The 26922-nt window shown below is 45.5% G+C and overlaps 1 protein-coding gene across 1 annotated transcript; it reads left to right on the top strand.

Moving 5' to 3' along the window:
- The first annotated feature begins 254 nt into the window (after positions 1 to 254).
- On the top strand, positions 255 to 25640 carry nrgnb (neurogranin (protein kinase C substrate, RC3) b). Its single transcript, XM_088940095.1, has 3 exons — positions 255 to 809; positions 11467 to 11683; positions 23490 to 25640. The coding sequence occupies exons 1-3, from the start codon at positions 795 to 797 to the stop codon at positions 23537 to 23539; spliced, it is 282 nt and encodes a 93-aa protein (XP_088796221.1). The 5' UTR covers positions 255 to 794; the 3' UTR covers positions 23540 to 25640.
- Positions 25641 to 26922: the final 1282 nt, after the last annotated feature.

Genomic DNA, 26922 nt, shown 5'->3' with positions numbered 1-26922 from the left:
GAAGTTGAACATATTATGCATAGTGAGAAAATGTACACTGTATATGCGTTTTGACTTTATAGAGGTATTGTGGATTACACCTACATTATACTGTATACCGAATGTCCGACAAGAAGAGCCCAGCGGTGCATCTGTGGTCTAGGAGGATACAATATATTTCCTTGACTTTATCCCCTGCTGTCTAGTGGCTCCTAGCTGTGAGGAGGTAGGTGTTGGAGACACTCATCACGAATGAGCAATCACGGTTACTCTTCAGAGGAGTAAAACAAAGTTCAGGCTCATTCCCGACGATATCTCTTTCCACCGTGCTTTACAGTCCTTAGCTACAGGGCAAGACAAGAAAATCGCCGCAGAAATCATTCATAGCCTCTTCAGCTTTCCCTCTTTAGGTTTCTTATTCTAGTTTAAAATGACTAGTTGAAAATAATTGCTTAGATCCTTCTCGCGTTTCTCCTTTGCTGTGCGCATACGAACGGTTAGCTCTTGTAAGCCGACTGAGAAGCAAGCCGGGCGTTGGAAAAGTTCTCTATCAGTCTTGCGAAGTTGTCTGATTGCTGCTGATAGGTTCAGCTGCCTTCGGAGGGCTGGTTGAGCAGCAGCATAGTAGGGGGAGAGAGAGAGAGAAATCGCACTTGAGGGCTTGCAGAAGACGCACGGCGATACAGGCTACAACTGAGCGACACTTTTCTTCCCCGACCTGTTTTACAGTACAGTCAAGTGAGAGTCGGAGCACCACTAGTCGTAATCGCTTCGACGACAGCGTTGCTTTCCAAGATTACCATTATCCGCTCGCCATGGATTGCTACAGTGTAAGTCCAACCTGCTCTCTCTTTTTTTTCTGCACCTTCCCTACAAAAGCGCCGTTTTTCCTTTTTAAAATAAGAGCGAGTTCGTGACAAAGGGGGACAACTTCTGTCTCTTTTCCTGTTTAAAAAAAAAATCCCCTGGTATTTCATGTGCCATTACTTTTTATTTCGCCTCGGTGAGATTTCAGGCACGCGAAAATCATTCATTTGACAGTTTGGCCAGTACCGGCTGACGTGAGGTATTTTGTGTTTGCAACTGTACAAAAGTTCTCGTTGGGCGCGATATGTCATAGGGTGGTGGCAGTCAAATGTGTCTATATTTTAATTTGATGTCATGAAGCATTTGTTGGTAAGGGTTTAACCAGCGAGCGGTTGGCGGACTTGATCGCAACGTGGATGTCAGTTTCTGAATATTGTCTTTCGAGGGTTGCCTCCGGAGCAAAATGATGATTTGAATTTAGAAATGGATATGGAAATGCGTGGCAGACGGGTCATATCTGTGTTGCTGTGTCCTGGGTGACATCTCTTGAGTAAAAAATATCTGGCTCTGACCTGCGAGGGCATTTTCGCAACGTGCACTAACTGCCCTTGCCAAGCTCTTCAGTGTTGCCTCGAAGGAGAAGTAAACAGACACGAATTGCCGTGTTCAAAGCAATAGCTTTCAGGTCAATTAATGAAGACCTCAGCAATAAATAATTTGGTGTGTTAATTAACAAGAAAGCGCCTCGCCTGCCTTTACGCAGCGCAGCCGGCGCGACCCCGCGGTGAGGACCGCTGAGCGCACCGCACCAAGTTGCAGTGGGCGAAGGAGCCGCCCCCGCGTTCCTACCCTCCTCCTTTTAAACCTCCTGTACATTTCTCTTCGCAGATTAAGGGCTTAATAAACTGACGTTTTCTTCCCGGGCCCCCGGTTGCCTACAATTTACCTTTAGCTTTGTCGGACAACCTATAGGTCCAAGGGAAAGCCAGGACAAACCGTTCCGTCTCTTGGGTGTAAGATGTGCCTCCTCAACTTTTTTGCTGTGGGAGCTAATGGTGTCTGCAGGAGACACTTTCACCGCATTATGACAACGTGAAAAAAAACCCAACAACCTAAAACGCCAGTTTACGTATTAAACGATACAGCTATCCTTCAGCGTTAACGTGTTGAAACACGAGGGAGGATGAAGAGGAAACGCGATCCACACCTATTTAAAAGTAAATGCGGGGTATGCATCTGGGAAAACACCCGGAACGTCCCCCAAAAATTGCACTTGCATTCTGGGGTGAAACATTCATAGGTGTAGCGCGCATTCTCTGAATACTGTATATCAGCCCAGAGCATCACCGCTGACTTGCTGTACTTCCAGACGTGCGTGTAGGAAGCTGGACACCTCTGTTCTCATCTGCAGGTGCTCGGAGCTGGGGAGGAGGGTGTCAGGATATTCTCCACTATGCTTCAATCCGAGCATAGTCATTTAATAGGAGCGACTCCCCCCCATCGAAAAAAAAAATATGCAAGAAAAAAAATTCCATTGAGGACATTAAAGCAAAGCGACACAAACTCGGTAATTAAAGCACAGTTTACGCAAGACGTTATGACTGAGCGTGAAAACGCACAAAGAAGTTATTTTGACATAAAGCAGTAAAGAAAGAAAAATCAGATGGATTAAATTAGAAACTAGCGCTGGCGGATTAAAATAACACCCTCCTGCTAAAAGTTTCAGGACATGCTGGATTCTTGATTTATCTGTAGTTTGCGAGTTTCTTCTTAATTTCCTCCGCGCTTAGTGTTTTATTTTCACACCACGCTACAGGCACTGCCGACGCCTTGCACGCACTGCACAGACAAGATACATGCCGATCTAAGTATTTGTTCACTTTTCTTTTCTTTTACATTATTAAAGAGAGATGCCAAGTGGGATCTGTGTGTTTGGGAAGCCTTTTTATCTGAAGCTGACAGATATATTTTTTTTTTCATTGCTGTTCTTTTCATTTCACATATTATTTTAACAAAATGTAAGACACTGTTCAACAGAACTGCAAGCCTGTTTGTATGAGATATGGGAACCTGGGCAGCTTTAATAACACCAGTAAAAGCAACTAATGAAAGTCTGTTTAGACAGTGGGTGGTTACACTCCTACACTGTGGGAGCCGAAAAGTAAGATTCTCTCACACAATGCTCTTTCCTTTGTTGGCTGCATTTGGCAGCCTTATGCTCTGCTGTTACTATTTATTTATTTTTGTCATCGTTGGTTGCTGTGTCCTCACCAACAACCCAGAAATCCTAAGTGTTTGGAAAACATCATTATACAGTGTATGGCAAGCCATGCCCATATTTATACCAATAAGAACGGGCATTTAAGAAAAAGGGCAAACAGATTTTATTATGCCTTTACCTATCTCTTCCATAACATATGATTCATTGTCACCAATAGATTCAAATTCCGATAAATTAAATCATGGAAGCTGTAGGAGAGCACAGTGAATTAAGTGGAAACAACAAACGGCAAGCTGCCAGCAGGTCAGAGGTGTCAGGAACAGTTCTTTCCGGGCCCTATGCGGACGACACGATCCGGAATGTGAGGATACAATTGGGAAAACAGTCATGCAGGAGTAGGGTCAGGAGACAGGGGGCGTGTCCGAGGAGTGCAGGTGTCCGGGGGGAGTGAATCCAGGGCGAACAATCCAAGGGTAAATCAGGAGGGGGAATCCAAGACGGGAGGTTTAGTCCAAGACCAGGGGATCCATCCGAAGTTAAAACCAGAACCGGGTCGGGACCGGCGGGGCAGGGAATCAGGAACAGGAAACTAAAACCATAACGGAGCCAGACGCGGCAGGACCCCGGGCTCTCACGATGCGCAAATCAACGAGAAGCCCCGGGCAAACGCCTGCGTCTGGCTTTAAAGGTGGAACAGAAGAGGGGCTGGAATAAGGAACAGGTGTGGGGAATGGGACAGAACGAGGAAGGGCTGGAGCGCCCTTAAGAGGAGGAGTAACGATCGTGACAAGAGGAAGAAGTTCTCAATTTCCTACACCGATACTTCATTTGTGATTAGTGCCACCAGCTGGTTGGCATTCTGTCTACATCCGAGGCCTCTAACCTTGTTTCACACCTGAGCTGTGGTGCGGCCGAGCAGGCTGTTGGGGCACAAAGTAGTCGCCTCACACCTCTGAGCTGTAAAGAGGCGGTAATCTCCTCCTTGCCTTCGCTCAAGGTGGCCACGCCTGGTCTGATGTACAAACCTGTGCTGCTGGTTTCTCTCTGCGCAACACGTTCTGTGGGAAAGCACCCAGGGAAGATTCCAGGATGAAAGAGGCTGGGGCTTTCTCCCATCCCACAGGAAGAAAAGAAAGGTGGGAATTTTGTGGTGGGCAGAAAGTGGCATTGTTTTAACCGCATTTCGTTGCTTGTAGTGTGAGAGAGAGACACGAGAGTGTGAAGGTTCCTGGTGGAGAACCCATTGCATTAACCTCTGTCTGTCCTTCCTGGCAGAGGGTGCTTTTGGGCTTGTGCTGATTGTTATTTTTTTTTCTCTGGTTTTGAATGACGGTAGAACAAAACAAATCGATCAAATGGCATCTCAGCCTGCGCACACCGTCTCGAAAAAAGGCCCGATATTCTGAGCAGCCACAGCTGTCGGCTTGACAGCTGAAGAACCCCCCCCCCCCCCCAGAGAAAACCAAATCATATTCTTTCCCATTAAAAGAAGATTAAAAGCTGCACTCTTTATTTGATTTTGTTTTCCAGGCCGGCTGCGATGTTCCAGTTGTCTGTACAGATTTTATCAGTTCAAATCTAAAAAAAGCCTTCGTCAAGTGTTGAGTCCGTGGGGGTGGGAGGGGGAGTCCAGCCTGTTATATATTTGAAGGCACATCTTTTCCTGCGCAAAATTCAACACGGCGCATGTTCAGGCCTTAAACGGGTGCAATTTGATTTGTGTTGACTGAATTTCCGAGCTGTGTTTGATTATTCTGCACCTTTGCCACATCTGGCTTTACCACCTAGTGTTACCTGAGGAGCTGCTTATAGTATTTCGAAGCCACAGCCCTGCCTCTTAGCCAGGGGCTCTTTAAGGGAGCTGATACAGACCTCAAGCACGGACAGGGAGGGGAGTACCTTGAGCAGGTGTAGCGATTGCGGTCCTTCATCACCGAGCAACTTGGGGAAGTAAGCGTGTGCGTCACAGATCCTTTCTGCTTTGCTCCTGTGGGTTTGCCTTTGCTAATCTCTGGTTGGTTTTTCTGTCACGGCAAAGTTTGGCAATATCAGTCTTGTTCCCACAGCCTGTCGTGTTGTTCTGTGTTTTCCTGAATTAGCCTGCTCCTTAGTCAAGGGAAGTTCGAGAAGTTTGCCTACAAAGGCAAGTGCCCAGTGTCACCAATGGAAATACGTTTCTAAAGCTCTGATCCATGCCTTTGATGTAATAGCTTTCATTTAAAAAATAACGCCTCCAAGTTTTCCTCATGAGTCTCCACGGTGGATCTGCTGAGTTATGGATGCCGGTTCAGGTGGTGAAGAATTTGAACATAGCAATTCCCCTTTAGGGTTAAGGATCACAGCCTTTTTTACTCAAGTGATTTCCTGTTGCCTACTGGTTTGGGGTTGCCGCTTTGTAACTGTGAGGTCTAGTTGATCTATGTTTTTTATGTTAAAGTTACATCGTCCGTATCTTTTCTGTGAGTGTCTCTTGAAAAACGCTCTAAGGTAATGGAGCTGAAATTGGTCCCTGTGGCGACACACATTGAGATTCTTGAATTAAAGCCTCAGTTCTGCCTGGTTATCTGCTTCAGGGTGTGTATTGGCTTCTCGGTTAATGAAACTGGCCTCCCAGGCCGCTCAGCAGAGTGGCTTTGGATGGACTTTCTTGTAAGTTTCACACTTGCACAGGTCTACCTGCTGCTCCATATTTCCTCTTCACCGACAGTCCAGCTGTGGGGCTAATTAATGACATGGGTACCAAAGGAGGCTTTAAAAGTGAAGCTACCATCATAGTGTTACTGATCCTATTGAATGTGTTTTAACATTGTGACACGGAGAAATCCCTTTTCCACAATTTTTGCACAATAGCATTGTTTTCCATAGTTTCTTTCACCTGAACTTGCAGGCGTTTTGTTTTTTTAATTTTTAATTTTTTGGCTGGGGAGGAAAAATCAAATTGCACGCAATAACACGATTAAGAAATACATTTACTCCCTTGGTACTTCGTTAAGTTCTTCACTGAGTTGTTCTCAAATTAAAAGGTTCTCTGCTTCATGTGATTGATATCATGTTTGGTGAGAACTAAGAGATGAGCATGATTACACTGAGGTTAACATAAGTCTCAGAGGACGTTTGATCACTGCCCTGTTATTGTTGTCCTGAAATAGGATGAAAGAGGTGTCCTCTTCTTCTCGGCACCAGTCACAGTGGTGATCCCTGTTTGACCCCGCAGCCCAGTACAGAGGATTGGTGCAGAACACACCGTACACACCGGACAGACGCACAAACCCCGTTATTTCTCACCATATTATGTCATCCTTTGAGGGCTTCTTAAAGAGCTTTTTCAATAAAGTAGAGTGAAATTTCATGATTCTCAATATAACATATGGTCTTAGTGACAGTTTCTGTTTATGTGATATAGAATGGTCTGCCCTATACTGCATGTCACACCTAGACACCCATCAGACCCCTATATGTCTGGGGCCCTATATTGGCTGACAGCAATGTCAAAAGACATTTAAGACACGTCATAATTGTGTCCTATGTTTAAGCCTTCTTTTGTTGGTAAATTTAAGATAATATAGTATTTTAGGTAACACTAACATGGGGTGACAAAGCTGTACCACCCCTCTGTACCCCAGGTCCAGAAATGAACCCAGGGCCCTAGGACAGTGAGGCAGAAATGAGTGAGTGAGGCTAACCACTGCACCACCATGCCACCTGACTACATCCTGTATCCTGTATCCTGGATTTTTTTTGTGTAAAAACTACACATTTCAAACTTGTAACATAAATGTCATCTAGTATTTAGTGCCAGTTCAGAGGAACAATATTGAGACACTTTTTTGCCAGCTTCTTTTTCTAAGGATTCCAGTGAACCTGCCAGGGTGGTTTCCAAACTGACACCTCTTACAAGTTGAAAGCTAGACGGTTGGTTTCTTTTTGCACTTTGCCTTTTTAATTAGGGAAATTAAAGACACTGTCCCAGGCTTAAGCTGCATCTTCAAGTGTTTGGCTGTCTGCTATCTAAGCTTTTGTTCCAACTAATCCTTACTTATTGAAGCTGAGCTAATTAAGTAAATGAATGGCTGTTTCCACGTCCTGCGGTAGAGTGACATGGAAGATTCTATCTTTGTCATACAACACACACTGTGCTGTAGCGAGACATCTCAGTTACTATGATTCAACCGCCCACACTGTGCTAAGCTGACCACTCTGCAGGACTGATACACACACCAGTGACAACATCCAGCAGCCAGCAGCCGTATCACCCTGCAAGTCTCAGCTGGCAGCCCACTGAAGCTCAGCAGGTGTGCGCCTGGTCGCTACCTGGATGGGAAGAGGTGTTAGTGGGGCCAGCAGGGGGCACTCACCCTGTGGTCTTTGTGGGTCCCAATGCCTCTGTATAGTGGTGGGGACACTATACTGTGAAAAGGTGCCATCCTTTGGGTGAGATGTAAAACCAAGGTCCTGACTTTCTGTGGTCATTAAAAATCCCAGGGTGTTTCTCTAAAAGAATAGGGGTGTTACCCTGGTGTCCTGGCCAAATTTCCCATTGGCCTCTTCCAATCATGGCATCCTAGTCATCTCCATCTATGAATTGGCTTCATTACTCTGTTGTCCTCCCCACTGATAGCTAGTTGGTGGGGAGTGTACTGGCGCACTATGGCTGCCGTTGCATCATCTAGGTGGGGCTGCACACTGGTGGTGGTGGAGGGGAGTCCCCATTACCTGTAATGTGCTTTGTGTGAAGTGTCCAGAAAAAAGCTATATAAGTGTTAGGAATGATTATTACTCCTGTTAATATCAACTAAGTTAATTTAAGGCGTTACATGACACCAATGGAGAGTCTTTTTCTGATGGGTTTCTGTGTTTGCACATGAATGTGTGGAGGAGTAATGACTTCTCAGCGTTCCTGTTCTCCCAGTAAGGTGTACTGTAAGGTGAACCAAAGTTATAAGCAGCTGGGCAAGTACCCCAGTGTAGAAATCACTGTCAAACTGATTTTAAAAGATGGTGAAATCTTCAGTCTACAGTATGTGGTAAGTAGAGGTACTGTGCAGACTGGTTTCTTGGTCCAGTCTTAGCCCAGGAATGGAAAAAGCGTGCGAGTCTCATTCTTTCATTACTTCCAGGTCTAGCCTTATGTAGTGCTCCATTTACCCGCATGTCCATGTATGGGCGAGCACCTCAGGGGAGGACTTGTCTGTCTGCTGTTGGCTCAATCACTCGCCCCCCAGGTCCTTTGCGGACCTGCGTAGGCAGGGTCTGCTCGAGTCCCTCAGCAATTACCGGTGGCAGGAAAGCTGGGAAAACTCTGACCCTGGGGGGCAGAGCGGCACTCTGACAGCAGGGAAAAGTAAATGGGTCTCATGGCTGGAGAGTACACTTGGCACGTCCTGCATCGATCAGAGATTTTCATCGGCATACGTGGGAGACTCATAACGCCAGCTTGGATTTGATAAAGAAGACTGTGTGTAATAGCCTACAGCAAGAAGGTGCAAAGTGTTCCTTTGTGTCTATTTCATTTCTAAGGTGGGTTGCACAGGAAAACTCCACTCTCAAGTTTCACTGTAGTGTAGCAACAGGGAAAATGTCTTTCAAAAGACTCTCAGCAAAGATATTGTCATTGGAAATAGCAGAACTTAAATGCAACCCCTAAATAGATGAACGAAAAGGAGCCACCATGTTTCTTAGGCATTTAAGCAGTACAACTGCTTTAGTATGACTTTCAACAGCTCAGCTTTGTAGGGATCAAGAAATTGCAATTATTACATTGTGTATTTTCTGGGAGGCATTGACAGGATGCATAGGGAACATACAGTGCCTTGCGAAAGTATTCGGCCCCCTTGAACTTTTCAACCTTTTGCCACATTTCAGGCTTCAAACATAAAGATATAAATTTTTTTTTTTATGTGAAGAATCACCAACAAGTGGGACACAATTGTGAAGTGGAACGAAATCTATTGGATTTTTGAAACTTTTTTAACTAATAAAAAAATGAAAAGTGGGGCGTGCAAAAGTATTCGGCCCCCTTGCGTTAATACTTTGTAGAGCCACCTTTTGCTGCGATTACAGCTGCAAGTCGCTTGGGGTATGTCTCTATCAGTTTTGCACATCGAGAGACTGAAATTCTTGCCCATTCTTCCTTGCAAAACAGCTCGAGCTCAGTGAGGTTGGATGGAGAGCGTTTGTGAACAGCAGTTTTCAGCTCTTTCCACAGATTCTCGATTGGATTCAGGTCTGGACTTGGACTTGGCCATTCAAACACCTGGATACGTTTATTTGTGAACCATTCCTTTGTAGATTTTGCTGTATGTTTGGGATCATTGTCTTGTTGGAAGATAAATCTCCGTCCCAGTTTCAGGTCTTTTGCAGACTCCAACAGGTTTTCATCCAGAATGGTCCTGTATTTGGCTGCATCCATCTTCCCCTCAATTTTAACCATCTTCCCTGTCCCTGCTGAAGAAAAGCAGGCCCAAACCATGATGCTGCCACCACCATGTTTGACAGTGGGGATGGTGTGTTGAGGGTGATGAGCTGTGTTGCTTTTACGCCAAACATATCGTTTTGCATTGTGGCCAAAAAGTTCGATTTTGGTTTCATCTGACCAGAGCACCTTCTTCCACATGTTTGGGGTGTCTCCCAGGTGGCTTGTGGCAAACTTTAGACGAGACTTTTTATGGATATCTTTGAGAAATGGCTTTCTTCTTGCCACTCTTCCATAAAGGCCAGATTTGTGCAGTGTAAGACTGATTGTTGTCCTATGGACAGACTCTCCCACCTCAGCTGTAGTTCTCTGCAGTTCATCCAGAGTGATCATGGGCCTCTTGGCTGCATCTCTGATCAGTCTTCTCCTTGTCTGAGCTGAAAGTTTAGAGGGACGGCCAGGTCTTGGTAGATTTGCAGTGGTCTGATACTCCTTCCATTTCAAGATGATCGCTTGCACAGTGCTCCTTGGGATGTTTGAAGCTTGGGAAATCTTTTTGTATCCAAATCCGGCTTTAAACTTCTCCACAACAGTATTACGGACCTGCCTGGTGTGTTCCTTGGTCTTCATGATGCTCTCTGCGCTTTCAACAGAACCTTGAGACTATCACAGAGCAGGTGCATTTATACAGAGACTTGATTACACACAGGTGGATTCTATTTATCACCATCAGTCATTTAGGACAACATTGGATCATTCAGAGATCCTCGCTGAACTTCTGGAGTGAGTTTGCTGCACTGAAAGTAAAGGGGCCGAATACTTTTGCACGCCCCACTTTTCATTTTTTTATTAGTTAAAAAAGTTTCAAAAATCCAATAGATTTCGTTCCACTTCACAATTGTGTCCCACTTGTTGGTGATTCTTCACATAAAATAAAAAATTTATATCTTTATGTTTGAAGCCTGAAATGTGGCAAAAGGTTGAAAAGTTCAAGGGGGCCGAATACTTTCGCAAGGCACTGTAACTCATGATGGCTCTTTCTTCCTCACAGATAAGGATAATTCCTATTTTACGTTTTACGTGAAATCTTAACTAATCTGCCAATCAATTGTGAGACTACTAATTTAAGCTCTCGCAAATATGAAAAGCCCTGTGCCGTTAACAACATCAGGATGTGACTGTAGGCTAATTGTATGTAATGGGTTTGTGAGTTAGAAAGAATATATCTCGAAATGCCAATGCTAAGTTATTTCCATGGCAACAGCATGGACTAACAGCAGCAGAATCATCCCAGAGGCAAGTTTTAACACCATTGCTGTTGCTGAAGATCTGAAATAATTGTAGACTCCTTCCCGGATGTTTCTTTGTTAATGGCTCTCACAGTACATTTGATGGTCGTTTCATCTGAATCCAAGAGGTATATCCTTAACAATATTTCCTACCAGTATAGAGTATGCAAATGGCACCGATATGGTACAGGTCTGGAGTAGTTCAAGTGCAAGTTAATAGTCAGGCTTTATGTCAGTATGAATAATGGATGAGTCTAATTGAAAAGCATAATAACTTGAAAGCTTTACCGAGCAGAAAGGTGAACAATCTCTAAGCGTTTCAAAAATATTCGCTCTGTTTTTCTGAGGTCCGTGCTGAGACTTTAAAAGTTTGGCCCTTATAAGAGTGCAGTGAGTTTTTGTAAGACTCTTCGTCATCTCTTTTTTTCCCCCACAAACATCAGAAGGACCACAAATGAGAAGAGTCCATCAGGATCGTTTGTTTCTGTTTCTCTGTAGTGTGAACAGACCCTGCAAAAGACTGAAATTCCCTGGGCAGCCCCACCATCTCCCTAAGGGATGTTTGAGAGTAGCCGAGCACATCGAACCTGGGACCCTGGAGCTGTGAGGCAGTAGTCTAGCCTCCTTGCCACTGCGCCACCATTAACCGGTCGCGAGCTCCAGCTCGCTGTGACTGTAGCGCGCGTCATTCTCCAGCAGGGGTCCCCCTGCACCCCATGTGTGGCCTGAGCTCTGTCTGTTCTGCGTGTGCCGTACAGGAGGACTGCGCCAAGCAGCAGGAGGAGGACATCATGGACATCCCCCTGGACGACCCCGAGGCCAACAAGGCCGCGGCCAAGATCCAGGCCAGCTTCCGCGGTCACATGACCAGGAAGAAGATGAAGGACGACAAGCCCCGGGACGAGGTGAGCAGCAGCGGCGCAGGGGAGAGCTCCAGGGACCGGGAGTCGCTCAACGGGGGTCAGAGCGAGTCAGGTAAGAGCCCGGCGACGCACAGCAACGCACCCCGACACTCGCAATGCCTCTGACCCCAGGCTGCTCAGCGCGCGCCCTTTCCAGCCCGCTCGGCACACTTGGTTACGGCTTCGGGATTGTTCCCGCCTGGCTGATCATCAGACTGAATCGACAACCCGCTGGCCTCAAAATCCTGCAGGGGAGAGGGCTAGAAAGACGGCAGGTTGAGGTGCCCTTGCCAGGCAAGACCAGTGCAGGATACGTCAAAGTGGTACATTGTATCAGGTCAAACGCGGCAGCAAGGCTATCAGAGCTATCATCTATCCCAGCGTTTTCTCATCTCTGCTTCCACATCAGGGTTGTGGGTGGAGCCAGAGCCCGTCTGTTAGCGCTGGGCTGTTGACGGACCCCGCGCAGGTCTCCAGACGCGGTCCGAAAGCAAAGGTGACCAAGACTGGGAGGCGAAGAAGAGTGGTCGGTAATTCCAAGCGAGGTCAAAGCCAGGTAGCCAGAGCGAAGTCGGGCAAACAAATCCGAGAGGGGCGAGACGAGAGGAGAGAGAGAGGAAGCAAGAGATCCAAAGCCAAAGAGCCGTAGGTGAGGGGGGCCCAGACGAGGCAGAGAGGGTTTCAGGAAAGGAGAGCGAGGCGAGCTCAGGAGGCGGATGAAATCCTAATACCGAGTGCCGGTAGCAGTGAGCAGAGGGTTTAAATAGTTGCGGGGAAAAGGTGTGGAATGAAGATTGAATCATTTGGAGTTAATTGGTGCTGGCTGTGCTTGTTACTCAGTCCTAGGAAGTACACCCTGGTCAATGGACACTGGTCAATCGCAGGGCACGCTCAGACACAGACACTCATACGTTCTTACCAGGGCCGGTTTTTCCCAAAAGCCAAGTAACCTACCAGTATGTCTTTGGACTGTGGGAGGAAACCGGAGCACCTGGAGGAAACCCACACGAGCACGGGGAAAACTTACAAGCTAGATAGATAGATAGGACTTTATTGATAGGAAGATAGGAATTTCCCGAAGGGAAATTGATGTTTTCCAGCAGTCCAGCCCAAGACAAGCAAAAACAGACATCAGAATAGACGAAAAATTATACAAAATAAATATAACATAAATAAATAAAAATAAATACATAGGTGTGTGAAAAATATGATGATTGTAGTCACTGTAAAAACAATAAAATATGTGCAAAATTTGCATAGGTTTATACAGATTGATTGTCCAAAAGTACAAGCAACATGCTGTCCATAGACGAGCAAATGAAGGGCTAACAGTCCTAGCCTAGGGCAGCGTTATACACCCTGACAGCCGCCGGGAGGAAGCTCCATCTGGGCCCTAGCGCTGCGAGGCAGCAATGCTGACCACTGCACCACTGTGCCGTCCAGCTATTCCATGAGCATATGGAGATCAGGGGCAGGTATTTGTTCTGGTGCCGACTATGTGATCTTCTCCTACCACTGACAATGAACAATGATGATCAACAAAGCCGTTTGCATTTAAGGGGAGTATAAAATGTAATGTTTTTTTGCTCCTGTGAGAATGATAAACATGTCCTTTTTTTGTCATTGTACTGTATGGAGAGCATTGCATTGACCTGTCTTTTACACAAGGCTGTGATGCCCAGCAGGCTCAATTATTTGTTTTATTAGTCTTGTGGAAACTACAGATTTTAGGAGCTCATTGGCTGGAGCTGCGGGGATTAGTTCAATGGATGTACAGGTATGGGGTGTACAGGTGTACAGGTATGAGCTCAGGCCAGCAGAAGGGAAGGCAGGGGCACTGAGTGACTTGGCAGAGAGGCACAGTCACTTTGCAGGACTCGAGCTCAGGAGGCATTGCAGGCTGATAAATCACCCAATCTTTGATGTGAAGAGATAAAGTCTTCCTATCCCTCAGCACTGAGAAGAGGCTGTTTTTAGAAGCTGCACTGTGTGATCATAGTTTGCATGAGGCCTTTGCTCGGTCTGATGTCCTTAAAACAAAAATCTCCACATCTGTCTTGAAAAGACTTTACTAACAGCAAGTTTGGAAAAAGCCTACTTAATCTTACCATTTTATTCCAAAAGCTTTTGTTTCTAGGTGGAGAAACAGAAGTGGTCTCCTTTTCGCTGTAATGAGCTCAGAAGCACGGTACTCAAGTGCTAAATAAGCTTGAGTTAATTGGAGCCCCAAGGGATTCAGAGCCTGAAACAGTGGCTTCCACCATGGGCCTGTGAGACACACGAGTCATGCCAGACCAATTAGAGGAGGAAAAATTTTACAGGGAAGGCAGTACCAAAAAATTCACTTTAGATTAAAAATCAAGGATTTTCAGGGTTAGGTTGATGATTAATATCATTGCAGCTTACACAAAAAAATATTTGGGTGCATGCATTATTCATTATTAATAAATTATTGATTTCCTGAATTTTAAGAGTTGATTAAAGAAGAAATAACTGCCAAATCTCTCTCCATGAAATATTTTGTTAAATGCCACATCTGATATTAAACCACCCACTTACTGTATATTTTACATACATTCTATATAAAGTGCTTCACTTAAAGACCTTTGCATGTACAGTAATAACACTCCTTTACAATTTACTTTTCTATTACATTGCAGAATAGGAAAGATGCATGCCATAGTATGGAATGAATTATTATAGCATAAAATGGCAATATCTGTGTTCATGCTTGAGCATTCCTGTGACTTAAAACTTCATATATCTTATCTGTTCTAAATTAACAGTAGAGTCTTAACGGATTGGTCAGTGTTTTTTAAACCTAACCTAAGGTTTAGCCAAAGTCAAGGAACCACTGCTGGAATGTACTACCAGTAGTGTACATTGCTGCGTTTACTTTGCTGTGCTCCTACGCAGTGCACACTGACTGTGACTGATAGTGGTTTTCACTGTGTCCTGATGTGACCATATATAACAGTGCTGCCCTGTGTCATGGCAAAAGTCAATCAGTGCACCTCAAAGAGTCTTGTCTCCAGGGGCTGGTTTACATATTCCGATCCATTTGACATACAGCAGAGCCAGGTGGCGTAGCATGTCCTCCCAGTTACATGCATTTTGCCTCCAGGGTTAAGGGCTTATTCGATGTTGTAGGCAGCTGTGGTTCTTTCCTGTCCTCCAGACCTGACAAATGGTGATGCAGTGTTGCTGTGGGGAATGGAGTTCTTCATGGTGTGTCCCAGAAGGAGCTTCTGCCGGAAAATGGGGAAAAAAGTATTTCTATTGAACGGATTTTTGATTGATTTAGATTGTTTTCCTGCATTTCTTCACACATATGTGTGACCCTTCAATGACAAATCTGAGGTCTTTTGAGATTTTTCTACTCCTGTGTCCCAATGACCCATGTGCGCGAGAGAAACGTTGTGCTTGGGAGTAGAGGAGGAAATCTGGGATCACTCTGCACTCACTCCTGTCATTTCATGTGGTTTCTTGCTGGTCATTAAAACATCTTAATTTTTTTGGCATGCCAATTATGTTAGAGCATTAAAAACACTGGACAGGATGGACTTTGGATCTGCATCATCTGTGACCTGAAGCCACAGCTTAAGGCTTGTTTTTTTTGTTGTTGTCCAAGGCTCAAACTCAGACTGGGACTCTCTCTTGGCCATAGGAAAGCTGGATTGCTGAAAGTAGAAGTTCGCAAGTTGTAGCATGCAAATCTGTCTGAAAAACAATGAGACTGCACACCCCTTGACCAGCCTACCAAATAGCCAGCCATCATCAGGCGCTGCCCTCCCAGACAACGGCTGACGGTGTTTTTACATCAGTGAAAAGCGAACAGTTTTTGTGCACTTTTAAAATGAGAAGGAGCAAAGCAAAAAGATTATGCCCAGCAAAGTACAAATTCTCAGCGGCTGCATGGGAGAACAGAAGTTAACACCCCCTTCTCTGAAGCCATCTTGTGCAACAGCTCTGGTCTGCTGCTGTGAGTTCAGTGTGGAGACACATGGGGACTAAGCCACAGCAGATGCCAATGGGAGATTGTGATTTGCATTGTTGGGAAACAGATCTATACCTCAGGAGAGCCTCAGCCCTAAAAAGCCTTAATAACTTCCTCCTCTCGCCTGTCTCCATTTATCTGAGCTAAATGTAGCAGTGAGCTACTGTTAAATCCTCACCCTGCATTTACATTTTATTTCTTTCTTCTCAATTATCTCAGTCTGAGAACTGGTTCTGCCGCGGTACTGTTGGCAGCCGTGATTTAATTCTGCTTCCACGCAATATTTACTCAGTTGATGTATGCAATGCATCCACTGAAGCTCAGCAGGTGTGAGCCTGGTCAGTACCAGGATGGGAGACCTCCTGGGAAAAACTAAGGTTGCTGCTCGAAGAGGTGTTAGTGAGGCCAGCAGGGGGCGCTCACCCTGCGGTCCATGTTTGTCCTAATGCCCCAGTATAGTGACGGGGACACTATACTGTAAAACTAGCGCCGTCTTTCGGATGAGACGTAAAACCGAGGTCTTGACTCTCTGTGGTCATTAAAAATCCCAGGGCGTTTCTCGAAAAGAGTAGGGGTGTAACCCTGGCGTCCTGGCCAAATTTCCCATGCCTCCTAATAATCCCCCTCTATGAATTGGCTACATTACTTTGTTCTCCTCCCCCCCCCCCCCCCCCAGCTCCGACGGCAGGCGGAGCGACACGCCAGTTGGTGTATTTCTCGGTCGCATTTAATGGCAACGTCAGCTCAAAGTTTTGGTTCAAACCACCAAATGGAGACGGGCGTGCCGACAAGCGGACCCTGCTGATGCGGGATTAACGCTAGGATGAGAGAGAGAGAGATGTATGCAATGCATGTTGTTTCCCTTTTGGGGGTTCTGATATATTAGCTGCCCTCCAAGGCCTTATTGGACTCATTTTCAGAGATCTTCAACATTCTTACTAACGTGACAGCCACCCCAAGGGATTTCCAATTCCCCGTCTTTGTGCGTGCTCTTCTCCCTTTTCGGATGATTTCCCGATGACAGCACGTGGGCATCTCTGCGGGAGCTGCTGCCGCAGTGCTTGAAGCACGAGACCGTGTATGTCGCAAGCCGAAGGAGGAGAGGGCGCTCTGTTTCAGTGCTGAGTGCCAATCTCTCGCAAAGTTCAAGGACCCCGAGACAACCTGGCGACTTAACGGAGGCCTCTGCTGCAAGTGATTCTGCCACCCTCCCGCGGAGACCGTATGCTTGTGTGACCTTTTCACTCTCTCCTGACAAATGACAAGGTCTGGCCCTCACAGCAAACCTTCCACCTCTGCTTTCTGGAGAGACCCTGCCGGTTATTTTGAGGCAGGTGCACAGAGAGCAAAAGAAAACTGCTTTGAAAACAAGAGAGCATTGCTCAGTGCCTGTAGGCCTCAGCGTGCTTGTACCCCAGTGACTGGACCAGTTCAGTGCTGCGTATTGAGCTTTCTCAGTTTGCCTCCTGTGAGACAGGGCCAAGTGGTGCTGTGATATTTCAGAGCCGGAACTTTAAAGCTCAGCTCCCCCAAGAGATCAATTGCTGGCGACTAACCTAGTCACAGCCTCCGGAACTAATTTACCTGTTTTTCATAGCAACGCCATGCTAATTACCAGTTGCTAGACAATAATGAAATTGGCAGGTATTTTGCAATGCAATGGAAAGGAAAGCACAAGAGAGGATATTCAGTGTAAAAAAAAAAATAGTTGACACTGCTGTTTAAAATTAACTCTCTTCATCACAAAAGTGATACTTTTTGATCTTTAAAAGTGATCAAGACAGTTTTTTATGTCTCTTTAAAAGGGTGAATGAAGCTTCACGGCCAAAACATTGTGTATTCTGCTATTTCTTCACATTTTTTACATAAAGTGGAATTCACCTCTACTTCTTCCTGTGCGGTGTGATTTCTGGGTTTGACCCTGGCCTGGGCATCTTTCTGTGTGGAGTTTACATGTCCTCCCTGTATTCAGCACAAAACACATTCAGAAATCTAGCCCAGCAGTCAGCAGAGAAAAGTCAACACAGCTTATATCTTAACCATACTGCTGTTCTGTGTTTTCTTTTAAGCTCATATTGCGACCTACACAAGTAAGTGGGGCAGTTTGGAGGACAATGTCCTTTTTTATTTTGAATCCTGGCAAAAGTACAGTACCTATCCCAGTTTGCCCTCTCCTTCTCTGATTGGACAGTCTGAAAGCCTCTGTGGTCCCACCCTGAGGGTAGGCCAGGCAACCGATTTCCCAATTTAGGCCTTTCCTTAGCAACACCAACCTAGTTGCCGGTTGCTAAGCGTCCCCCAGTGTTGGTGAGTTATTTTTAACTCCAGGTGCGTCCTCCCCAGGAAGGTAGAACTCATGTGCTCTATCACTGAGACACAGGCGTCCACAATGAGCCTGTCTGTCAGGAGCTGCCCCCTTTTCCCAAGCACGAAATGATTGCTTTTTTTCTCCATTGAAATGCTACTGTAGCAATTCCTCCCCCCACTTCCCCACTTCCCTACTCCCTCCCCATTTGCCCCTGTGGAGAAGATGAATTCAGAATGGAAGCAGGCATAATCTGCAGAAGGTTAGGATGCCACCAGAAAAAAATATAATAAAGTTGTGTATTTTGTTCCTCATTTTCCTTTACCAGTTACTTTTTCATTAAAAATCTATTTTTAGCCACACATTCTCGTTTTAAACAGGCACACAGCTCAGAATGACAGTTCTGGATAGATTGAGCGCACTCGAGAGTACTTGTGCACTGCGCTAGTTTGCAGATTGGTTCGGTTCTCTCTTTAAGGACTTACAACCTGCAAACAAATTTTAAAAAGCACATTTCTCTCTGTTTTACCTGCCATACACATTTGTGTTCTTCAGCATGTGGGATATTATAGTTTCCCTTAAAAATGTTTCCTAAAAACTGAATTGTGTACGGTTTTCCAACACGTAACAAACCAAATGTTTTGTAGGTTAAAATTTCTTACTCCAGACTCAGGAGCCATTTTGATGTTAAAGAACATTAATAATACTGTAGTTTATCTGAAAAAAAAATGGTTTTATACCCCCAAAGGGACCTCCCTTTCATGTTTGTCTGCCAAGCAAAACAGTTTCAACTTCTGTTTTCATCAAAACCATTTTAAGCAAAATTCAAAATTAGATTAAGAATAAAAGTAAATGGGTTAGACGCGAAAGTAACAAATACACAATCTATAGTATTTACGAGAACTCAGCCACTGGAAATACAAAGTTAAAACGCAACACAGTCATCAGAGTCCACAGGGAGTTCTTGATTTCCATTTAAGTGCATTTAAAAGCTTAATACAAGTTACTGTAGCTTTTATTTCTGTGTTATCTTGTATCCTAAAGACATGAATGAGAAACTGGGAACTGTTACAATTTTAGACAGATACAAAATTACAAGCTACTTTACCTGTGGACATTTAAAGAAATATATCTGTTTTTCACCTGAAATATTGTACTGTCACATGCTTAACATGAAGACTCAGGCAGAGTTCAGTTCAGATTCGGTGAAAGTGCAGTAATATGATATTAGCACACTGTGGTAAAGTTACTGCACATCTGGCACACCTGGCAGTACACTATGTATTGTGAGATGTGCCCTCTTAGTGATACCATTGGCCTAACAGAGGCGGCTGCTGTATCCAGGCATCCTCAGCAGCAAGGTCCTCAGCTCTCCAGTCGTGGGACCGACCCGCTGCAGGAAACACAGGATCCCCCCAGACCTCTGCGCTCCGTCGCCTTCCCTCTGCACAGCACAGCTCACAGCGGTTTCTCCTGCGCCGCGTCTCTTCAGGTCTTTGTTCTCTGCCGGGGAGCAGAGCTTTCAAAAGCAGAGCCAAGGCTCTGGCCCGCAGAGTCTGTAAAATTAGTTGAAAAGCTTTGCCCTAGAAAAGCCATTTGTATTCGCTGAACTGGGTGGTTGCATAAAGGAAGAGGAAACTCCGAAAGGCAAATCAAAAAACTGATTTCACTGTTCTCGAGTCTGAATCTGAAGAAGAATAAAATACCCCACTGGAGCTCACTGCCTGCAGAATGGAAATCCCATTACTGGAGCTGGAGCTGAAAACGCAGGCTTGTGACTGCCACAACCTAGGATCTGTAGGATGGCAGCGGTCCTACCAGTTACACTCATCACTGACACTGTCCGACACAACACTGCAGCTTCCCACTTGCTGTTGCAGTGCACCAGTTTTTTTTTAGTTTGTTTAAAACAGTTAAAGAAGTTTTTAACATTGAAAAAACTTAAAAGTGTGGCAAACTGAAATGTGGCAGACTGAAGTTTTTCCGCAGTCAGCTGTTGTGACTCTGTGGCGGTGGCCCTATAACACAGCAGATCAGGTAGAAGAGTGAGAAACTGATTTGAATGAAGGGGGGGAAATGATCAGGCCCAATACTATAAGCTACAAGTGGCATTTAGCCAGGACACTGGGACTGATACCCCAATGCTGTAGGACTTTTGATGACCAAGTAATCAAGTCCTCAGTTTAACATCTAATTAGAAGGCCAGCACCTTCTACAGCGCATCACCATCCTGGGACACTGGCTTGGAAATTCAGGTCCAGAGGGAGGATCGCCACCTACTGGTCCACACCACTTACTGCAGCAACCTGGGACTCCTCAGAGATCTCCCACTTCTGGTCTTGCCTAGCTTCTGAGATCTGACAAGATCAGGCAACAGGGTCAGAACACCGCTGTTATTATGAAGGCCGAAGCAAGCTCGTGTTTAAGCCGGAAAGGTCTTGGGTTTGATTTAAATAGGGTCGGGCGAGTTGGCACGAGTGTTACAGGGTGTGTGTGGTGCTGCGGGCTATTACAGCAAGTCCATTCAAGCTTCTGTGATCCTCTGCTAAGCAGCACGTCAGTCCTTGTGAACCCAGCAGCGCTGAACGGATGCAGTTTTTTTTATCGTTGCATTAGGTTTGCCAGCCTGATTCTTTATCCCTGGTCACCTTACTAGAAGTGCAAACCACTCAAGCAGCAGTTTGCTTATTGATATCCTCTGTGCTGTCATTCCCTGATGGCACGGCCGCCCCATTCTTGCCGGCCGCTGCGCTATCCCACGTGCCACAGGAAGTGGCCTCCGCTTTGCTGTTTCGCCGGGGGGCGACTGTGTCCCCGGAGGACGCGTGTTTGTGCAGGGAGCCGCAGGAGCAGGCCTCCCTCTTCCCGAATCCGCCGTGCAGGAGTGAGTCCCCTCGTGGCGCCTCACAAAACAGAATCTGCCAGCCATGCACCCGAGGGGAACAGGAGGCCTTCGGGCTTGTTATAGAGACCGGAGGCTTCGTTCTGACACCACAGGGCCGCCTGCCCGTTGCTGGTCGAGTCTTCCCACGTTTACAAAACCCATCTTCGAGGGGTATTGAGCAACGCTGTAGACACAAATGAAAGCATTAGCTTAAAGTGCTGTCGCCTTCTGATGAACTTATTCGGGATTTGGCCTGGAAAGTTGAACAGCTGTCAAGAAGAACGCCCTTAAACTTTGACCAACTCCACCAAGCCTGACCCTACCCACCCGCTCTGACGCTCGCAAACTACAACCCCAGTACTTGATGGGGGCCATCTGTTGGCTGGAGTTTGCTCCGTCTCACTGATGGAGACCCGTCATCGGGCGTTGGGCCTTGCAGTTTGTGCTTGCCCGGTGGGTCAAAGTTTTGATTTCAGCCACACCTAGGACTGGGTGAAAGCAAGCCATCTGTGCAGTGTGACACGTTGGACAGAGTGAGAAAAGGCACACTGTGCCAGGATTGAATCCTCCCCCGGGTGTCTGGCAGTGCTCTATGGATTGTTCTGATTGACAGCTCTGTAAGCCAGAAGAGATGTCATTTAATTGTATTTAATTGTCTCCAGTGACCTTCTGTTCCTGCAGCACACATGATAAGGTCACTTCTGAACCTTTTAACTGATTCATTCAAGTATCCTGACTTTTTGATGCCCATGTCTACAAAAACAGAGATGTTCACTTTGGATTTTCAGTGAAAAAATTCACTGGAATCCCCAAGACAGTGGCTACCAAGTTGCAGGCAGCCTCTGGGGTAGAGTGAGTATGAGTTGTCCAGGTTCCCTTGATTTTAGCTAAAGATCCTATTGGGCGCCATTGGCTTGCAGTGATGTTGGTGATTGGTGCACCCATGACACTACTGACTTCCTGTAAGGCATTGTGGAGCTTAGAGCACATCGCACCATGATTGGCAGGGTTGGGTCCAGATACAGAACAGAACAAGGCCAAAACCAATCCGTTCTATATTACAAATAAAATTACTCAGGAATGAAAAGTGACCTATAATGCTAGGTGTGGTAATGATTTTTTAATTATGTTCTGTTTGTCTTTTTCAGTAATTATGACTTTCTCCAAACAAAGCGTTTTTAAAATTAATTTGCGATGGTCATCCCATTGCCACCCCTGGAAATCAAACCCATCATTTCCACAGCGCAGGGGTTCAGATGCGCTGACTGTGGTGCCACTTCTTCCTTGAGCCAATGCAGGAAGTTTGTAATCAATTTCTTTGCCTCCCAGAGTGAGAAAAAAACATTTTTTACTTGAGTAGTGCCCTCTGATCCTTACCACCTGAACAGGTGCCCTGGGTAAAAAAAAGGTCAGGACTGACAGGGAGGTCAGGGGTCAGGGGTCAGGGGTCAGTGAATGCTCAACTTCATTCAGCCTCCTGGCCTCCGACAAAGGAGAAGGAGGTGTACTAAACAAAAAGAAAGACGGCATGTACAGTAGGATTGATCACCAAGATCTGTATTCTGATCAAATGGGGTCTCTTCATCTATCCTTACTACATACTACAGGTGCGCTATTAAAGTGTGGTCATGTGTGGTATTACAGTGGGGTTTGGCAGCAGTTCGTTGTCTGACTGAAAGGCATTACAGAGGGTGATCAGGTCAGCCCAGTCCATTACTGGAGTACAGCTCCCCTCTATTGTGGACATCTTTGCAACTCACTGTCTCAGGAAGGCTGGAAGTATTTCTAAGGATACCAGTCATCCTGGTTTCTCACTTTTTCCTCCCCTTCCCTCTGGTATGTGTTACAGAAACATAAAGGCACAGACTCCCAAATTCAGAGACAGTTTCTTCCTACAAGCTGTCAGATTTCCGAACTCTACCCCCACCATTGACTGACGCTGATGGGTTTCTTTCTGTTCTCAAACTGCTGTCTGACTGCTTTTTTAAAAGTTGTATGTTATTTAACTTGTTGTTGTTCCTGCTGTTCTGTGTTTATATTTTGGTGATTCCATGATGTCTCTGTGTCGGAGCATACATGCAAATAAGCATTTCATGGCACTTGTGCATATGACAAATACACTGAACCGAATCATGGCTATAACATTGGCTGACATTATATAAGATAAGATCACTTTATTAGCCCTATACAATTTGTTGCATTAGGAATTTGTCTTTCACATACCCCAGCTTTCTCTCCCTGAGACACACAGTCCCACAAACAGGGAGAGAGAAGCTTGGAGTCAGAGCACAGCGTCAGCTATTTATACAGTGCCCCTGGAGCAGTTGGGGTTAAGGGCCTTGCTCAGGGGCCCAACAGAGTAGGATTCCTCTGCCAGCCATGGAATTTGAACCGGCAACCTTCCAGCCACACGTGTAGATCCTTAGCCACAGAGCCACTGCTCCGCCTCGTTTTTTTATATAAGTCATCAATCAAGGGTATGAGGAGGTTCAGAAATCAACACCACACCTGCAACTTAAAGGACATTCTAGGAAGAAGGATCCTCTTTCCTAAATATTCCAGTTTGTTGTTCGGGAGCTGCCGTCTTGACTGTGGCAGTGAAATGGGGATGTTGTCCTCTACAGCCGGGTGCTGGTGTGCCGGTGCAGACTCGACACGCCTCAGCCCCGGCGCCTCTTCTCTGTGTCCTGCAGGTGCCGCGGAGTCAGCAGAGGGAGACGACGCCTCCGCGCCGGAGCAGTGAGGCCGGCGGACCGCCGAGGAGCAGGCGGCTGGAGACGAGCGCGGCAGGCCTCCTTCCCTGACGAGACTCCTTTTTCGTAGAGAGAAATTTTCAACACTTAATTACTGCTAGAACTTCATAGATTTGGAAATATTTTATCCGATGGGTGAACTCTTCCTCCCCCCCCCACCCCCCACTTTCCTGCTTCCTGTTGAACAAGTGTAAATGTCTGTAACTTAAAAAAAAGGCAGCAGTTCTCGTTTCCATTGCACGCCATGCGCAGTCCTGTTGTGATGTCATGGTGGAGCACCCGGTGTGGATATTGATGGAACCGGGTGCTCTGTCTGTAAGACTCTATTCATTTGCTCCTCCGAAATTAAGATTTCAGGTTTTGCTTTGTTTCCACTTCCCTTCTTGAATGGAATTCACCCTCTAATATGCTTTGCAAAGCTTTGCTTTAACGTGGTCTGGAATGAGCATGCATTTCTGTATACAAACAGTGTAGACTTTGCCTTCCTGCTTCGTCGCCCAAAGCATTTCCTCTCCCTACCGCTTGATCTCACAAATGGCTGTCATCCTTTGTTCTCTCTGGGTCTTTCACATTCAAGTTTCTTACATCTGTAGGAAAGATAAAATATTTGAGATGCATTAACCTTTATTAAACTCCTCAAAACACAGACAAGCAATCAGTCACTAGGCAACCATAGAACTTAATGGATCATACTAATTTTCCGGCTCTTTTATTCCTGATTTATTGTGTCTCCCTCCTGTCGTCCCCTTCCTCTTCAGCTAGCAAGTCTCAGTCAAACTGAGCCTTCCAGTGTGAGCAGTTCTGACAGCACCCTGAGGAAAAGAGGAAGTGGTCACACTGTCGGTTTTCAGCGGCGAACAGCAGCAGTGCAGTGCACACCCGATTCACCTTCCCACATGCACTTCCTGGGGCACAGGGGGGTATTCCAGAGGGGGCACACAGCAGACCTAGCAGCTGAGAGGAGGCCCATCAGCCCAGCCTCCCAGCCCCGCTCTCAGAGTCGATACCGTGGTTTCCTTCAAGAGACAGCTGTTCTGCAGGTACAGCCTGGGGTCCCCGTTAGCAGACCGGGGTCCCCTTAAGCAGAATTGAGATCCTCAAACCAATTAGCTTCTAAAAACCAAAAGAGTTAGGTGGGCCGATTGGCTTCCTCTCATCTGAAACATTCCTCATTGTGCAATTTTAACATAACGTCCTTTGATTTTACATTCCACACACCTTTGTTCTCCCTGCCCTACGATGTCTTGAATATGTGAATGACGCGTCAGCATAGTTTGCACTTGTGTCCGCTGGCTTGTGTTTTGGTTTTGACTTTGTCTGTGCCTTTAAGGATCTTGAAGACTTTCCATCAGGTGCCCTAACAGTCCTTTCTGTTCAAGACGAGAAAGGTTCAGCTCTTTTAGCCTGTTGGTGTAGGACATACCGTTAACCCGAAGAATGTACGTGGTTGCTGTTCTCGTTTCATACCCTATGTATGCATACAAAATGTAATGGTCTAGATATGTTATTTTTATTCTTTTGCATCCCAACTCTGCAGCCGATATATTTCAGGAGCATTGGCACAATTATCCCATAAAGTACATCGCCCCCAGGAAATCGTTAAATTCCTGGCAAAAGTGTATGGCATTATAAAGACAATGACTGTTTTAGGTAAAGAATAAGCATATGCCGTCCGGTAGAGAATGTGCCCCATGACTTCTTTCTAATGTGTTTGTTTGTTCTTGTTTTGATTGAGTCTCATTATCGCTTTATTTTGCATCTGCACGAACTTGCATTGGCGTTTTGTTTTATGCTCGCAGGCAAGGGAATACAAGTTGTGGATCAGGTTTTTCACTAAGGCATGTGGGAACCAGGAAAGTGGATTTTGTACGTGATTTTGTCTTTGGATGTGAACGTTCAAATAATTGCTTTCCTTCTCCTTTTCCAGCAGGTGGATGAGAATGCCAGTGTATTACGTGGTATAGACTGCGTGCATTAGCATGCTGCATGTAAAATCCCCACCTAGGCAGACAGTTGTCTGTCGCAACCCCTGTAAAGAGGTTACATCTGTAAAGACTTGAATCGAGTACTAATTAAACCTGACATTTTAAACACTTTGTCGATTTCTTAATCGCTTAGGCAGCACTGTGGAAGAGAGATTAGGGCTCTGGACTTGGTAACTGGAAAGTTGTGATTAAATCATAATTTGATCCATTACTTTTGATGGCAGATTTTCATTGGGTTGAAGCAAGAAGCCTTGGTTGTAAACGTGTTAATTAGGTATTTATTGTGCCTCAGCCAGCCCTTCAGAGCAAAGCAGTTGAATGAGCAAGAGAAAGGCATGTTTTGTTCCATGAATGATATCTGGAGTGCTTGTCTGTGGCAGTACCTTATAAGCACTGTCTAATAATGACACTCAGATCTGCCTCAGTCATTACATTGCATTGTTTCAACAGACATCATCAAGCAGCGCACATTTCTGTGAAGTGTTGCAGAAGAGTGTGCAACCAGAGAGGATAGCTCCGCGTTAATGAGCTCTGCAGATGGTAGTAACACAAGCTGCCAGTGTTGTCAGGGTTCCAGTGAAACACCTACAGAATTATAGTATTTGTATTCAACACCTGTTCCGTTGCAAAAAAGAGATAGAATAATCACCAAACACATCGTTTTTTTATATTATTTCCATGTCTCACTGAAAAGAGAGGCTAGCACCTAATAAATTAACTGAGCTCCACAAGGATCTGAAGAAGTTACGTACTTCATATGATTACTTTTGAGAAAGTTACACTAGTGCCCTGCACCTGGCATATCTTCTAATAGCACACTTAATTGGAAAGATATATGTTCCCCTGTTAAGAGTTTGGAGAGTAATTTATTTCTACCGAATGTGTAGTCGGATTGTTATTGTTATTTTTCCTGGGCACAGAGCTTATCTAATTAATCTTGCAGAAAGTGCATGGGAAATGTGTCCAAGGCTCCAACAAGCTTTCACTGCGTTAACACCTGATGCCATGTCGTGTGCAGCTCAGTTCATCAGATTACAGGTTGCCACAGTCTGACAGTGCAGCAGTGTAGTTGGAAGGTGCCAGCGGAGGTTTCTAGAAGACGTTTCATTCTGCTCCCCCTGTTTCTTGAGGAACTCAGATGTGAAACTCTCCCATTGACACCTGAAGAAATTGAATGCACTTCTGGGGCACATAAAACAGCTGATTTTATTGTGGCAGTACCCAGCTGAGGTTATTCGTTTTTTAAGGAGCAGGATTTTTCTTGTGTCCTGTTGTGCAAAGGAGTACTTTCTGACAGAGAAGGTGACTCTTCCATTGTGCAAAGTGACAAGGAATTTCTAGTTATTTTGAAAAATTTAAGAAGATGAGCATCTCAAACCACTATCTTG

The sequence above is a fragment of the Atractosteus spatula genome, chromosome 22 (assembly GCF_055471065.1).
Source record: "Atractosteus spatula isolate fAtrSpa1 chromosome 22, fAtrSpa1.hap1, whole genome shotgun sequence".
NCBI lineage: Eukaryota > Metazoa > Chordata > Actinopteri > Semionotiformes > Lepisosteidae > Atractosteus > Atractosteus spatula.
Note: the sequence above shows the minus strand (reverse complement) of the source record. Positions and strands in the feature narration are given on the sequence as shown.

What these genes read in the sequence shown, in the direction of transcription:
- nrgnb (XM_088940095.1), top strand. An exon ending in CGGGGGTCAGAGCGAGTCAG is followed by an intron (nt 11,684 to 23,489) that starts GTAAGAGCCCGG and finishes TGTGTCCTGCAG; the next exon opens with GTGCCGCGGAGTCAGCAGAG.